This window comes from Acanthamoeba castellanii (assembly GCF_000313135.1).
Source record: "Acanthamoeba castellanii str. Neff unplaced genomic scaffold scf7180000084641, whole genome shotgun sequence".
NCBI classification, from domain to species: domain Eukaryota; phylum Discosea; order Longamoebia; family Acanthamoebidae; genus Acanthamoeba; species Acanthamoeba castellanii.
This window is the reverse complement of record NW_004457343.1, coordinates 594,673-610,538: the sequence shown is the minus strand read 5'-3', so window position 1 is coordinate 610,538 and position 15,866 is coordinate 594,673. Positions and strand designations below refer to the sequence as shown.

The window sequence follows — 15,866 nt, the reverse complement described above, 5'->3', positions numbered from 1 at the left end:
GTCTCGTTCATCAGTGTGCACCACCTCTTTACATGTCACGATGCCCCTTTGTCACCCACCACTTGTTTGCCGGCGAGAAGAGGAAAGGGCAGGGCAAGTCGCAGAGGAGCACCGTACTCGGCGTCCATCTTCTCCTGCACGGCGCAGTGCACGTCGTTGAAGGCCCTCTTCAACTCCTCGCTGCCCGCCCTCCTTTTTCAAGGAATGTCACACGATCACGAGACCATTGGTGAGCCAAGAGCAGTGCAGAATCGCGCAAGTGGTCCCCACAGGCCCACGCGCCCACCAGCTCTGGGAGACCGTACCGTCGGAAAGCGGTGAGAATGTTGAACACGTCTTCCAGGTCCTTCTCGTCGATGAGCTGGGCCAAGTAGGCCTTCAACATCTGCACCTGTTGTAGTCGGAGAAGGCGTGAGCGTAAAGGCGAGGCACGGGTGCGAGGCGAGGTGCCCGTACCTGTAGTGGCTGCATCACATCACCCACTGACGAGGCCATCCACTCACGGAACACGTCGGCCGCTCTGCCTCTGTGCGCCGCTGTATCGAATCGCCCCGGCGAGTCTGACGTACCCTGAACCCCAGCCGCTGGCGGGGCCTGTCGCTTTCGCTTTCGCTTTCGCTCTTCCTTGGCCTCCCTCCGTTCGAGCTCCTGTTGTTTGGCCTTTTCGCTGTTCCGCCGCAGGGTCTGGGTGAGCGTGATGAAGCTCTCGTCCTCCTCGCCTCCGCCTCCCGCCTTGCTCTTCCGCTGCTTCCGAGGAGCCTTGACCGTCGTCGTCGATGTCGATGTCGAGGTCTTGTTCTTGCTCCCGGGCGGTCTGCCCCTCTTCTTCTTCTGCATGCTGCCTTCGATCGGTGTCTTTTCTTCATCACACCCGCCTGACGCCACAGCCGCTCCTCGCTTGGCGTTCGCTGTCTGCAGCCCTCCAGTAGTAGAAGTAGTAGTAGTGCTGCTGCCGCTCTTGCCGTTGTTGTTGTTGTCCTCATCGTCCCCTTCCACTATTATTACTCTACATTCTTTCTCTTTGCCCTTCTCCTTCCTCTTCTCTTCCGCTCGCCGCTCGCTGGTGGTCGTGTCGTCCGTGCCGGGTCCGCCTTCGCGATTCTTCACCGCAGCGCCCGGCTGCAGCTCCGCGCTCTTAGGCTGTGGTGGCGGCTCCGCATATCCAGGTATCCGGCTAGTGGCCGGCTGCTGCTCGGTCGGCTTCTGTTTGAGCGCCCTCCACTGCTGCGACAGCGTCGTCTCCCTGTACCGGCCGCCAGCACCCGACAATGACTGAGCCAGTGTGGATCTGCTCGCGCCCCTTCTGGCGGGTGACTTGCCAGCAGTGGAGGTGGTGGAGGAGGTGGCGGCGGCGGCGGCGGCGCCCTCGGTTTCAAGCTTCTGAATCTGGATGCCGATGCCCCGCACGTCCTCCACGGGCACGCCCAGTTCGTTGTAGAACTTGAGGCACTCGCGGTAGATGAGCGCCGCGTCGTCGGTGGGGTGGGCGAGCGTGAGCGATCGACTCAAATTGTCGACGATGCCGTGGCCAAGCAGCTTTCTCGGCTCTGGCGCGTTGTCTCTCCTCTTCTTCAACTGTGTCGGCCGTGTGTGCCGTGCGTGTCGTGCGTGTGTCAGTTGAAACTCAAGCACAGCGATGAAGAGTGTGAATACGGCGCATGAGAACCTTGAACACAATGGTCCTGCCCTTGACTCCGGCCTTGTTGAGCCTGCCGGCGAGCTCCACGGTGAGCTGCTGTAGGAACTTGTGCAGCTGACCCAGCTCGGTGAACCGTATGCCCCAGTTCACATCGACGCCCACCGATTTGCGTTGCTGCAAGGGGTGCACCGGCACGAAGACATGAACACCGTCTGAGGTGTCGGCGGTCGCAAGCGGGAGAGGGAGACACCGCGGTGTAGGATGCACGTACCTTGAAGGTGGTCAGGGGTCGTGCATCCGTCCCGCGGGCATAATGCCACATGGTCTCCCCCACCTTCTTGCCAAAGTGTTGGCCCAGCTGCTCCTTGGAGAGGGGCAGCAGGTCTCCGCACGTCTCGATTCCCATTTCCTGCACCGATGGTGATTCACGTTCAATTCAACCGGTCGGCGTCGAGTGGTCGTGAGCGACATGATGACGGCATACAAGTGCGAACCTTGAGTCTGCGGCCCAGCTTCCAACCTACACCGGGCAGACGGTCGACGGTCATGGTGGCGAGGTAGGCGGGTGCCGCTGCGGCGGTCAGGTGGTACTGGCCGTTGGGCTTGGCCTGCCGGGTGGCCAGCTTGGCCAGCAGGATGTTGTGCCCTATGCCGACCGACGCTGTGCAGCCCGTGGCCTGGTAGATGTCGATGCGGATGGCCTGTGGCGAGCTGACGCGTCAGCATCGGCGCGCTGGTGTGAGCCACCCAAGTGCTATTCAGTGCGCAAAGAGCGAACGAGACGTGCCTTGGCAAGGTTGGCCGGCTCCATGGCACTGGTGGTGACTTCCAGCAGTGCTTCGTCGCAACTGACCACCTGGATCTTGGTCGTGTACTTCATGAAGACCCGGTACATCTCCTTGGACACCTGCGCACGGGCACGCACATGAGCCCACCACATGTTGTGGCCTCCCCTCCGGAGTCCGATCTGTACGTAACGAAACAGGCCTCAGCTCAGCTGGGTCCGTACCTTTTCGATTTTGTCAAAATCGTAGGGCACGGCCACCAGATCGGGGCAGAGCTCGCGAGCCTGGCCCACCATCATGCCGTTCGACACCCCTTGGCGACAAGAAGGTGGGCAAGGACCACAGTAGAGTGAGCTCACGACCTCGAAGGACTTGAAGTGGTGTTAGGTACGTGCGTACCGTATTTCCTCGCCTCGTAGGAAGCCGAGGCCACGGACGAGGTGCCGTGGGCCGAGTTGGAGTGTGCGACCACCACGGGCTTGCCGGCGAGCATCGGGTTCGATCGTATCGCCACCGAAGCGAAGAAACAATCCTGCAGTGGGGGGAGCCCACGTGGTTGATTTCAGCTGCATGTAGCCCAATCAGTGAGCGAGAGAGAGAGGTGTCCTGTGTTGCAGTCGTACCATGTCGACGTGCATGATGACCCTGGCCTCGGGAGAAGCTCCCTGACGTTGTTGCTGTGCCTTCCGCATCGGGCGTGGACGATGATGATCTTCACCAGAGTGCATTTCTTCGTCCTCGTCCTCTTCGTCGTAGTCGAGGTTGTCGTCATCTATCAGCTCGTCGTCATCTCCTCCTACTGGTGGCCGGCTCCTCTTGGTTGTAGTCTTTGCTCGGGCCTTGTCCTCGCTCTCTTGCCGGGCGTTAGGGTTGAGCGCCAGAAGGAAGGAGTTGAGCTCGTCTTCGAACTGCGCACGCCACAGCGATAGGTGATGGAGCCGGGAAGCCTTGTAGTAGCCGTTGATGAAGTCGTGGTCCGTTGCATCCCTCATCCTGCCCTTTTCCTTCTCCTTCTCCTTCTCCTCTTTCTCCCTTACCTTATCTGCCACTTCTTGCCCAGCCTCCGGCCCACCACTTTCTTCTGCGGGAATGGCGGCGAGCGCTGGCGGCGGTGGTATAGCTGCAGTACTCCCAAGTAGCTCCTTGGGAGGCATTGGGTCCGCTCACTCTTACTTCCACCCGCTGCCGCTGATAGTAATTCGGGCTGCGTTCTATCCCAGGAGAGGAGTGGGTCGTTCAGATAGTTGTCATCGCCGTTTTCGTCCGATGGTCCGTGTAGGTCAGGAAGTTCAGTCTCTTCGTTGTCTTCTTGGTCTGGAGCGTCGCGCGCGCCGGTCACTGGGGCTGGTGGCGGTGGCGTCGATTGGTCTCCACCGTCGTGACGAGGAAGCTGCGTGCATTCTTGGGTACTCATCACGGCTGCCGTGGGCACCACCGACTTGGTTCCGGAAGTGGATGAGGGGAGGCGTGATGTGTTCGAAGACGAAGACGACGAGGCGGAGGCGATGAAAGACGAGAGAATCGACGCCGACTTGCTGCAAGGTTTGTGCGGGGGTCAGCCAGAGATCTCGATGTGACCAGAACGTAGGGCAGCGTACGTGGTTTGGTTTTCTGGTTCGAACAGGGGAGAGTAGCCATGGCAATCAACCTGCTTGCCTGCCTTCACGCTGTCCAGAACCCACTCAGGCCGCACCACATTGACATCGCTATGACAAAAAAACGAAGTTGAAGTTGAGCTGCGAGGGAGAGCAATGAACTGGAGGGGGTTAGAACGTACGCCCTATAGCGCTTGCACTCGTGCTGGTGAGTGGTGAAGGTACTGGTGATGATGTGCGTCACCGATCTCGAGCTGTAGTGTTGGAGGAACAGGCCGCCATGCGAGACCACCAGCTTGCGCAGCACCGTCTCTGATGGCTGTGTTCGCATCGGTGAGAAGAGAAGTAGCTGACAAGAGGGGGCAACACCAGCAGCGTTGCGGGAAGAGGTGCACTCATACCTCTGTGTAGCCGTTCACCCACACCACAACATTCTCGAAAATAGCGGGTTTGGCTTCTTCCCCTTCTGCACCCCGACGCCTGCGTCACTCACGGGTTAGGTTGCCCCGCTGCCGGGAGGCCCACGCAAGGGGATGGGAGCTGTGGTGTACTCGAGGTGGAACTGGGAGAAGAGCTTCTTTTGCTTCTCGGCGAAGTAGTCCTTCCTCGCCGACTTACGGGGCTCGGCGGGTCCTTCCGGGATCTGGCGTGGGGCAGGGGGCCGGCCAGGTACGCGCGCGTGCGCCGAGGAAGGGGTGCTTTGGGGCGATTGGCCTAATCCAAGGAGCAGGATTTCTGCCCGCCCAGATGAAGATGACGAGGCCGAATAAGACGAAGATGAAGAGGCCAGCGACAGAGAACGAGGTCCCGGAGAAACCGACGCACTGCCGGGGGCAAAGGGCGGATGGGTCGTGGCCTGTGGGGTACCCGCCCCCTCCATCAACGTTCTCCTCCGCACATCAAATAAAAATCAAGAATTCCTCTAAATATTTCTTACTTTTTAGTCGACACAAAGAAGGCAATTTTGGTGCCCTGACCTCAGTCGAAGCGGGGCTTGGGCTTGAAACGATCGAGGGCGGACGCGGGCGCACCACCCCGAGCCTTCTCGGCTTCGCGTTCCTTCTCCTGCTGCTCCTTCTTCTGCTTGGCGTACATCTCCTTGCGCTCGACATGCTCGTTGGCACGCTCCATCTGGAGGGAGGGGTGCGAAAAATGGATGAGTAAGAGAGTGAACCAAAGGGAGGGGACACGGTTGAAGCTTCAGCGCTCACCTTCTGCGAGTCGACGATGTTCAGCTGCTTCTTTCGGTACTTTCTCGTGGCCTGGTTCTTGACTCGGTTGTTTCGCTCCTTGACCGGCTTGGCGTTCTTGGCGTCTTCCTCTCGCCTCTCCTTCTCGATGACCGAGCGCGGGGCGTCGTCCACTCTGCCCACCACTGACGGGTTCAAGCTAATCATCTCCGGTTGAAGCTGGAGGAGAAAGCAAAAGAGAGTAAGTTCCGAGACACAATCAATGCAATGCTCGTAGGCACGGTCACATACCTTCTCAAGCAGCGAGTGCACAGTGGCCTCCCGGAGCTGCTTGTTGGTCTGGTAGGGGTTGGCCTCGAAAGAGTCGAAGTTGGGCTCTCCCGAACCGGGCACAATGATGGACGACACGCCCTTAGAGTGGCCGATGCCCATGACGTCCTCAAATGGAGTGAAGTGGAGATCGACGATATCAGCACCTGAACGCACAAAGAATGGCCCAGTGAGTAAGACGCGCTTGACTTGCGCGTGCCGCTTCGTTCATAAGTTGGTCATGTGGGGAGACAAGGGTACCAGGCACAAGATGCTTCATGTAGGGTTCAGTCTGTTTCGTCCGCAGAGCGTCCTTCCAGATGGTCACGTGGGGACCCGTCGCCACGCCGAGCAGTCCCCGCTGACTGATGGAGAGACTGGTAGCCGGAGCAAAGCTGTAGTAGTCACTGAGAAGCTTGTAGGTCCTGTGCTCAGGAGAAGGCTCGGGTGAGTTCCCACTTATCATTGAACGAGCGGTGCAGGCCCAGGCGCCATGTACCTCAAGTCCCAAATCTTAACATGTCCGTCGTTGCCCGAAGTAGCCATGTACTGGCCCACCTTGTCGCACGCAATCGAGCGCACCGGCCCTTCGTGGCACAGCATCTTCACGAGCGGCGTGGTCAAGTTTGGACTCCACATGGTGACCGTGCCTGGCCGATGGAAATGCCCCTTGCGTTAGCGATAAATGAAGCCACCCGCGCCAGGCACGGAATCTTACCGTTGTAGTGTCCCAGGTTGATGACAGCGTTCCAAGGGTTCTGCACCATGCAATCGCAGTTTCCCAACTTCGTGGAGTGTTCGTAGACCAGTTCACCGGTCGACGTGTCTTGGTACTTGAGCCACCCGGCTTGGCTCTGTGTGATTGAGCAACAACATACAGACAACGTGCATATATCAGCGCTGGCAACAATGCCTCTGGTGGGGAAGCGCAAACGTACGATAGAGACGAGCAGCCAGTGGTAAGGAAGGAACTCCAATCGGTTCACGTCCGTATGACTCTTCAAGCGATGTGTTTCCGTTCCCTTGTGGTCGTAGAAGTAGACGTGCTTCTTCTGTGCTGCAGCAAAGATCTGATAGTTGTTCAAAATCCTATCGGCAGTGGTGGCGTAGATAGGCACTGTGAGAGCGGAGCAAACGGAGGACGAGTCCACAAGAGCACAAGGTGGGAGCGTGAGTGTACTTGACATCACGGACGGTTTCCTTGACGTGCACTTCCGTGAGGAGCTTGTTCTTCCTCCAGTCGAGCAACGCGAGGTGGCCCTTCTTGCCTCCCATCAGAAGGTATGTGCCTTCTCGCGAATAATCGATTTTGTACGGAGCGAACGGCTCCAAGTTCAGATCGAATCTCTGTGTGCAGTCCAGGTGTGTTAGCACCTCCCATTTTGCCCATCCGATGTTGGTAGAAGACATACGTTGGCAGCAGTTTGAACATCGACAGCCTCCACGATCTCGGTCTGCTTGAAATACTTCGTCTTGAGGAGGGGATCCTCGGACTCGAGATGACCGGGTTCGCTCGGAAGCAGAAGCTCGGACCTCGCAGCCGCCACAGCCGCCGTACGTTGGAGCGCTCGGGCTTTGTTGTACTTGCCCACCACCTTCTTATCCACGATTTTCTAAAAAGATGAAAATATTGAGAGATTAATCTCGCAATTTGGCAAATTAACGGATCGTATTGCAATCTTGCCGAGGGCATGAATTGTACCCTCACGTTTGTGTCCTGCTTGCCCATTCTGTCGTACTTACGGGCCTTGCGCATAATTTCGGCATCTTCTTGGTTGTCGTCCTTCCTCGGGCGCTTCCGTTTCTGGCCCTTCCTCCTCGGTTGCTTGCCCGCGTCATTCACCTTTGTATCCTTCGGCTGGGTCTCGCTCGGTGCTTCCATCTTCAGCGCCGTTTGTATCTATCTGTCTCTTGCTCCGCCGAAGAAACGAAGAAGAAAGCGCCGCATCGAGAAAATGGCAGGAAACCCATTTCTTCTACAAAGATCGATCTTTGCCCTACGAAGTCAAATGCAACACATCCTCCGCAACCTGCAGCGGGCATCCGCCACGACCGTGGTGACAAGGCAACACATATGCCGCTCGCTTGGCAATCCCTCAGTGCCACTTCATGAGCGAGCGATTATTACGAGTGCCCACCTCCGCGGGTTCAGCAGCTCTGACGCCAACAAGAAGAGTAATCAGACGACGCCAGAAGAAGTGGAAAAGGCCAAAGCGAGGGAGAAGAAGGTAGAAGAGGAAAGGAAGCGACTGCGACAGAAAATTGAGGAGAGCAAGCGGAGTGGGGATGTGGTTGGCCTTGCGCGTGCCATGACCGCCTTGCGCAGTTTGGGCGCCGCGACGGCGATTGCACCTGCTGCATTCCTCCCTTTCGAGGCGAAGGAAGTGGCAACTGAGGACCATCCGGGCATGATCATGGGCGAAGATGCCGACGACGAGGATGATGACGAGGAGTTCTGGTCCGACGATGAGGACGACGACGAGGAGGAGTTCTGGTCCGATGGCGACGACGAGAGTGAGCCTGGCACCAGTGAGGTCCCTTGTGACTGAGAGTCGCTTCTGCAGCCGCCTGACCGTGATACCGGACCGGTGACGGCCCAAGACAAGAGCTCTTTGCCACTTCATCTCGTCTTGTTGTTCTGTCCCAATTCCGTGGAAGGGTGCACCACCAAGCAAATCAGGCAAGGAGCTGCGGTCGCCCAGTACTTTTCATGCGATAATCTGGGCAAAAACTGGGCGTTCGATACGGAACCGTCGAATAACCTGGGACAGAAGCCGTGTGCTTTCTGTTTTGTGCCTAAATTTCCCGGCCTCAGTTCGTCTCGCTCTCTGAAGGCGCCCTGCGCATCCCCAGCCGCTTCCTCCTCTCCTTCTTCCTCGTACTGCTTCCAGCTTTTCTGCCTCTTCGTTCGAACATCCTGCCGCGTAACAATTGAATCTCGATCAAGAGAAAACGACACAATCCAATTAATTCAAACATAACATCAAGAGGAGACGGCCCCACAGGCTGCAGATTTCATCACCATTCAGCGCCTCTCCAGAGCTGGCTTCGGTCGAACGGAAAGATTCAGCATCATCATCGAGCTTCAACAACTGTGGACCTTCCAGAGCTGAGTTGAATCGCACGACGGGGGCTCGCGGCGCTATGGATTTGGCAGAGTTTGGAATTGGGGGTGCGTCTCCCCTACCGCTTATTGAGTATATACACACATTGTTAGCATCATGCTCAACGTGGGGTGCGTGTTGTAATGTAGAGTGCACGGTGGAGAAGGGACCAGAGTTGGCCTTCTCCGAGGAATGGACTCTTGTGGAGCGGGTAAATGAACAGCACAATGAGGTAACAATTTGGCTTGGTCCACGACACGACGTGCTCTCCATCCTACTTCTCCTGCTGAGAATCATGCATTTTGTGTTCTTCCTCGCGTGCTTGCAGTTGCTCAATTCGATCTGCGTCGACAGAGTAAGTCACGAAACCAGCCTACGAACAGAGGACTGCATCGTGTTCCAAGATGTCTCCCTCTTGCCCTCTGACGATCTCGAGTCCCTGGAGAAGTTGCCCAAGCCCAGATGCGTGGGCACTCTCGTCATCACCAAACACGAGCTCATCTTCGCAGATGAAAAGGTTCCTTTCCTCACTTGCCGAGCATTCATTCGCCACTATCTTCATGCATCCAGATTAACATGGATCAAATTTCTGCAGGAAACTCAACTGAGCCAGAAAAAGCATCGGCTTCCTCACGAGACAGATTCCTCCAAGCTCCCCCTCCACATGATCGCAAGGCTCGACAGGAACAAGCAACTGCCCACCATCCTCGACATTCGTTGCAAGGATCTGCGCTTGATGCGAATTCGGTTCAAGGACGCCAACTCGAGCATCAGCGTGTGCAACCTCGTGCACACGCTGTGTGCGAACCGAACCGAGTTCTTCGCCTTCCACAACAAGGAGGAGTTCCGAGGCACCACCAACGGCTGGGACGTCTTCAACTGGTCGGAGGAGTTCTTCGTGAGGCAGGGTCTTGGACCCGAGTGGAAGCTGGTCGACGACGTGAACGAACACTGGCAGCTCTGTAGAACCTACCCGAGCCAGTTTGTCGTTCCCGCCTCTGTCAAGCCTTGCAGTATGCTTCCTCCTCTTTCCACCGTCCGCCCGCCTTCTGTGACCCTCACCAAATCTCTTCCTTCGCTTGACAGCGTTGCGCGCAGCGGCAAAGTTCAGAAGCCACAACCGTTTCCCTGCCCTGTGCTGGCACCACCCCCTCAACAAAGCCACTCTCTCCCGGTGTAGCCAGCCCATGGTAAGGCCACATGGCATCGCACTCGGTCTTACCCGAAATGCTGACGTTGCTTCGCTCGCGCCTGTTAGGTCGGTCTTATGCAACAGCGAAGCATCGCCGACGAGCAGATGGTCAAAGCGATCGCCGATCTCAACCCAAATGGCAAAGTGATGTACATAATCGACTGCAGGCCTTGGGTCAACGCTTATGCCAATGCTGCGAGAGGAGCGGGCACTGAAAAGTACGATCCCCACGAGTGAAGGAAGAAGAGGAGAGGAGGAATAGCGTGAATAGGAGAGGTGAAAGTTCTTGGCTCCTTAATTTTTCATGCATGGCCTCTGCTTAGTCTTGCTAATCGACATTGCTCTATCGGTTCAGGATGATCTACTACCCCAACTGTCAGCTGTCGTTCATGAACATCGACAACATTCACACCATGCGCGAGAGCTTCAGACAAATGGTGGAGCTGTGCCACCGCCAGAAGGATTATCGCTGGTTCTCTTCCTTGGAAGGGACTCGCTACCTTCTCGAGAACCAAAGTTGGCTTGCGCACACGAGGTACATACCCCTGAACCTACCCCACATGAATATCAGTTATTGATATGTCGCGTATCACCAGTCTGGTCCTCCAAGCTGCCGCGAAGATTGCTCGCCTCATCGACAAGAAGAAGTCGTCCGTGCTTGTCCACTGCTCCGATGGGTGGGATCGGACCACGCAACTCGTGGCTCTCGCTCAGGTCATCCTCGACCCGTACTATCGCACGATCGAGGGATTCGAAGTCCTCATCGAGAAGGAGTGGCTGGCCTTCGGTAAGAATCCCTTTCTTCCCTGCACCGCCGCGGCTGTCAGTTAACCTCTCTTTTTGCATTAGGCCACAAGTTCGACTGTCGGTCGGGCCACGTTCATCAGGCATTCTTCGAGACCAGCGAATGCTCGCCGATCTTCCTGCAGTTCATGGACTGCGTGTTCCAGCTCATGCACCAGTTCGACACCGAGTTCGAGTTCAACGAACAATTCCTGATCACCATCATGGACCACGTCTACTCATGCAAATACGGCACCTTCCTCTACAACAACGAAAGACAGCGAGTACACCGCGACTTGAGGAACAAAACGAAGTCACTCTGGTACGCCCACTCATCTGGGTCTCTCGCATGGTTGCCGCCAACGCTAACCCGTTCCCTCTTTTCTCTCAAAAAGGACATATCTCAACCACGACCAGAAGTACTTCCTCAATCGGTTCTACCAGCAGGGCGAGGGAGCTTTGGATGGCATCTGCACCAATCTCCGATTCTGGAAGGGCTACTACCTTCGCTACCACGAGCACAAGAGCGAAGAGGACAACGTCAAGTACGAGCACAACAGGCTTGGAATTGAGCTCGAGCAATTGAGGTAGGCTTTTCATGTCCCCTCCTGTGCCGTCACCGTGGTCGCAATGATTCAGTGGTCGACGAAAAAGCTCACGTTTCAACTTCATGTGCAGGTTGCGCCTGGAGCAAGAAGCAGAGGCCCGTTCCAGATTGGAAAGGGAGCTTGACCTCGTGAGCAGACAGAAAAAGGAGCTCGAGCATGTGATGCAAGGGGTGCAGTGCACCGTGTACAGATCAGAAGGAGGCGAAGCCCCCTACCTCGTCGCGAAAATAGGTATGCGCCTACGAAAGCCAGCTGACTTCAAAAAAGTTGGTCGCACAAGAACTCACGCGTTCACATTTGTTCAGCATCGCCGAACAGAGATCTCGTGACCAACTTTTGCGACGACCTGCGCAACCTACACATCATCGACGACTACAGCAACTCGCCCTCGACCCGCGCCCCGGCCGTGGCGAAGGCGGGGGACGGCCGGCCACGCATCAAGCGACGATCAGCCTCCCTCCTCCGAACCCTGCAGAAGCAGCAGCGAATGGCGCAGAATGGCGACCAAGACGACGAAGACCACTGTTATGGGAAAGAGGAAGAAGAGGTGGAGAACGAGTGGACCCTGTGCGACGTCGAAGAAGGCGCGCAGGAGAACAGCGTCACCAAGAAGAGCCCCCACAACAGCTATTCCGAGCACGGCAGACACTCCAACCCGACGCGAAGCCTCACCCACGACAACCAGTACAGAACGCCGGAGGAGGCAGCGTGGGAGCTGAGAAACGAAGTCGTCACCCTCGAGCTCAAGAACTCCACCGGTACGAGACCCTTCTCCGCTTTCGCCTTCCTCTTTGGTTGATGCTGATCGTCTCTTCTTCGTGTCCATCATCGTCATCGTGAGCAGGGTCGTGGATATTGCCGTCGATTCGGTTCTCGGACTACCTGGAAACGCTGCGGCACTACCTCAAGGACCACGGCTTCATTCCGTCCTTTCAGTGGCCCTACGCCAACAAGTCGACCAACGCGTGATGGCCCCGCGTGGCGTGTCATCGGGTCCCGTGCTCCTCCCTCATAGCCAGTGGCTGCTGTTGTACAATGCCTTTTTAATTTATTGGACTGACCGCAGTGTCAGTTCTCTTTTGTCTGTAAGTAAACTTCTTCTCCTCCTCCTCCTCCATGTTCTCTTCGCTGGGTGTGGCGGTCATCCGCCATTCGCGCATAGCCCCTCACGTGTTGCGCAGAGTGCTAGAGAACTCATCGAATTCTTAGGGAGAATTCAGTCAAATCTGCAACTAGCCGCTAGCATAAAAGGCCGATCCGGGGTGATCGACGAACTCAACCTCATCACCGCCACCACAAGCCGAACACAAGGGCGGCCCTACATCGAGCACCCCCTCTTCAACCTTCTCAACTACCCCACAAGCATGGGCGTGCCTTCTTTCTTTCGCTGGCTCATGAAGCGCTATCCCCACGTCGTTACCGACTGCGTGGAGGAGGAGCACAGCGGCGATGACGACATCAACAAGAAGCTGGGACCCAACCCCAACGGCATGGAGTTCGACTCTCTCTTCCTCGACATGAACGGCATCATCCACCGCGCCACCCACCCCGAGGACGGGGTACCTACCCCTTCGCTTCTCTTCCGCCACGTTGCTGAGCTGACCTCTTTCTTTTCGTCCTTACAGCCGGCGCCCGAGAGCGAGGAGGCCATGATGGAGGTCATGTTCGCCTTCATCGAGCGCCTCGTCAACATCGTGCGTCCGCGCAAGCTGCTCTACATCGGCATCGGTACGGCCTGCCTGCCTGCCATAGCCGCTCCGCTTGCCGCTTGCCTGACCGCTTCGTGGTGGGTGCGCCAACAGATGGCGTGGCTCCTCGGGCCAAGATGAACCAGCAGAGGTCGCGTCGGTTCCTGGCCGCCAAGCACAGGCTCGAGGAGGAGGCCAAGGCCAAGGCCGAGCCCGCCGACGGCGGCAAACAGCCCGCCAAGGTACACACCATGGGACCAAGGCCACGGTTAGGAATGGGGACTGACACTCGTGGCGGTGGCGGCGAGCAGCCCATCTTCGACCACAACGTGATCACGCCCGGCACAGAGTTCATGGCTCGCGCTGCCGAGGCCCTGCGCGCCCACTTTGCCAGGAAGATCAGCGCCGACCCCAACTGGAGCCCGTTGGCGGTGATCCTCTCCGACTCATGCGTGCCGGGCGAGGGCGAGCACAAGATCATGGAGTTCATTCGCCACCAGCGCATCCAGGAGGGATACAACCCCAACGCCCACATGGCCGTCTATGGCTTGGTACCTCACCACCCACCACCCACCACCACCATCATCATCGTCGTGCGCTGAACTAATCTTCATGGGGGTGACCATTGCGCGTGTGCAGGACGCGGACCTCATCTTTTTGACGCTCGCACAGCACGAGCCGCGGTTCTCGATCCTGCGGGAGGAGGTGTCGAGCGTGACGTGCTTCGTGTGCCACAAGGTGGGCCACATCTCCACGGACTGCCCGCAGCTGCACCCGGAGGAGCACAAACACGACGACGACGACGAGGAGAATGACGAGCAGCCGCCGGAGCTGCGATTCCAGTGGGTCCACACGCAGGTGCTGCGCGAGTACCTGGACCGCGAGTTCCGCCACCTGTCCCTCTCCTTCCCCTACTCGCTCGAGCGCGTGATCGACGACTTCATCGTCATCTGCTTCCTCGCCGGCAACGACTTCCTGCCCCGCCTCCCCAGCGGTACCCCCCGTTCCACCACCACCATCTCCTCCCCTTCATCGACTCCTCGACACCAACCACCGCCAGTGGCTTGACGCTCACGTTCGTGTTCACAGTTGCGATTCACGAGGGGGCCATCGACACGTTGATCGGGGCCTACAAGCACCACCTGCCCCAGCTCGACGGCTACATCTGCACCAACGGCAACGTATGCGCTCACCCGCCGCCGCCGCCTTCAACTACGACGCTCCGTGGTGTGTGGTAGTGAAACTCATGAGTGAGTGAACAGATCGACTTCAGGCGACTGGAGCACGTGGTGGCGATGGTGGCGGCGTCGGAGGAGGCGGTGCTGAAGGAGCGCAAGAAGAACTTCCGCCGCCGGCAGCTGCAGGAGAAGGCCCTCCTCAGGGAGCTGGCCCAACGCGATGACGACGATGGCGATGATGGTGACGATGATGATGACGGCGGTCACCGCCGGGGCAAGGGCAAGGAGGCCGGGCACAAGCTGGTGCGGTACAAGCGCAAGGAGGGCAAGCGGTCGCGGGAGGACGAGGCTGGCGAGATAGAGAAGGAGTGCCTAGACGAGGACGAAGAGGAGGAGGACCTCGTGCGCATCGGCGAGCGCGGGTGGAGGGACCGCTACGTCATGCAGAAGTTCGGCGTGCCCTCGGCCAACCGCGAGTTCTACCAAGGGTACGCGCGTGTCGTGTGCGTGTGCGTGTGCGTGTCGTGTCGTGTCGTGCGTCGCCAGAGTCTGACAGCGCGTGCGTGTTTGTGGGTTGCCAGGGTGGTGCGGGCCTACGTGGAGGGTCTGCAGTGGGTGGCGCGGTACTACTGGCAGGGGTGCGTGTCGTGGAAGTGGTTCTACCCGTACCACTACCCGCCCATGGCGACGATGCTGGAGGACATCGGCCGGTTCCGCAGCGCCGAGGTGGTGGCGTCGTTCCAGCTGGCCGAGCCCTTCCACCCGTTCGCCCAGCTCATGGCCGTGCTCCCCGCCGCCAGCGCGCACGCTCTGCCGCCTCCCTGCCAGGCCCTCATGACCTCGGCCCAGTCCCCCATCGCCGACTACTACCCGACCAAGATCGAAATCGACATGGACGGCGTGAGCCACAACCTGGAATGGGCCGGCGTCGTGAAGCTGCCCTTCGTCGACGAGAACCGCCTGCTCGCCGTACGCACCTCCACTGCCAGTTGTGATGGTCGTGTGTTGCACTGCAGGCAACACACACACACAGAACTGGTTGGCTCACCCGCGTGTTGGGCGGTGACAGGTCATCAAGCCGCTGGAGAGCCAGCTGACGGCCGAGGAGGTCCACCGTAACTCGTTCGGGCTGCCGCGCCTGCTGATCGGTCCCGCCAGCCCGCTGCACCACGCGCTCACCGAGAAGCGGCAGCCCACCGGCGGCGGCGCGATCGACGACACCCGGGTGACCATGACCATGGCCGACGGCGACGGCTTCCTGGCGGGCTCGCTCAGGGTAGTGGCGGGCGCGTACGGCAACGACGAGGTGCTGGCGTGCGACTACTCGCTCCCGCCCCACCAGGCCGGGCTCGAGTTCGCTTCGGGCCTGCTGCCCAACGTCACCCTGCCCGAGCCGTGCCTTCGCTCGCTCGAGGGACGCGAAGGCGATGATGACGACGATGACGAAGACGACGGCGACGAGAATGGTGGCGGTTACGATGGTGGCCGCCGCCGAGGGTATGGAGGGCGAGGAGGCAGGGGCGGTGGTGGCCGAGGGCGAGGCGGGAGGAGAGGCCGCGGCGGCCGGCGCGGCGGTGAGCATATACCAGGAGACGGCGGAGAGGAACGCCACCACCAGCCGCACCGAGGCCGAGGCCGAGGCCAAGCCCACAGCCACGGTCATGGCGGTGAGGGACACCAGCAGCAGCCCAGCCACCACCGCGCCCGTGGTGGGCACGAGGGTGGAGGCCACAAGCATGGCGACTGGTAAGTCTCAGACAGAGGCGACTCTCGTGAGGCGGCGATTGTAAATAAA

At 58.6% G+C, this 15,866-nt stretch overlaps 4 protein-coding genes and 1 pseudogene across 4 annotated transcripts; 3 read left to right on the top strand and 2 right to left on the bottom strand.

The window, feature by feature from the left end:
* Positions 1–35: 35 nt before the first annotated feature.
* On the bottom strand, positions 36–3,416 carry ACA1_367350 (annotated as a pseudogene).
* Positions 3,417–4,997: 1,581 nt separating this feature from the next.
* On the bottom strand, positions 4,998–7,400 carry ACA1_367340 (u3 small nucleolar rnaassociated protein 7, putative; the record flags this gene model as incomplete). Its single annotated transcript, XM_004336066.1, is given in 10 exon segments — positions 4,998–5,150; positions 5,231–5,428; positions 5,501–5,685; positions 5,780–5,943; positions 6,018–6,168; positions 6,237–6,372; positions 6,457–6,635; positions 6,655–6,865; positions 6,931–7,131; positions 7,221–7,400. The coding sequence occupies 10 exon segments, from the start codon at positions 7,398–7,400 to the stop codon at positions 4,998–5,000; spliced, it is 1,758 nt and encodes a 585-aa protein (XP_004336114.1).
* Positions 7,401–8,662: 1,262 nt separating this feature from the next.
* On the top strand, positions 8,663–10,051 carry ACA1_367330 (Mtm1 protein; the record flags this gene model as incomplete). Its single annotated transcript, XM_004336065.1, has 6 exons — positions 8,663–8,690; positions 8,772–8,833; positions 8,951–9,139; positions 9,218–9,635; positions 9,721–9,812; positions 9,899–10,051. The coding sequence occupies 6 exons, from the start codon at positions 8,663–8,665 to the stop codon at positions 10,049–10,051; spliced, it is 942 nt and encodes a 313-aa protein (XP_004336113.1).
* Positions 10,052–10,170: 119 nt separating this feature from the next.
* On the top strand, positions 10,171–12,174 carry ACA1_367320 (Protein-tyrosine-phosphatase; the record flags this gene model as incomplete). Its single annotated transcript, XM_004336064.1, has 7 exons — positions 10,171–10,349; positions 10,411–10,601; positions 10,664–10,919; positions 10,993–11,184; positions 11,276–11,436; positions 11,511–11,963; positions 12,050–12,174. 7 exons carry the CDS (start codon positions 10,171–10,173, stop codon positions 12,172–12,174), a joined length of 1,557 nt encoding a protein of 518 aa, XP_004336112.1.
* Positions 12,175–12,569: 395 nt separating this feature from the next.
* On the top strand, positions 12,570–15,861 carry ACA1_367310 (zinc knuckle domain containing protein; the record flags this gene model as incomplete). The annotated part of the gene is made up of 10 exons (XM_004336063.1): positions 12,570–12,764; positions 12,831–12,933; positions 13,008–13,135; positions 13,205–13,444; positions 13,533–13,887; positions 13,983–14,074; positions 14,156–14,559; positions 14,653–15,040; positions 15,141–15,552; positions 15,590–15,861. 10 exons carry the CDS (start codon positions 12,570–12,572, stop codon positions 15,859–15,861), a joined length of 2,589 nt encoding a protein of 862 aa, XP_004336111.1.
* Between the last annotated feature and the right edge of the window lie 5 nt (positions 15,862–15,866).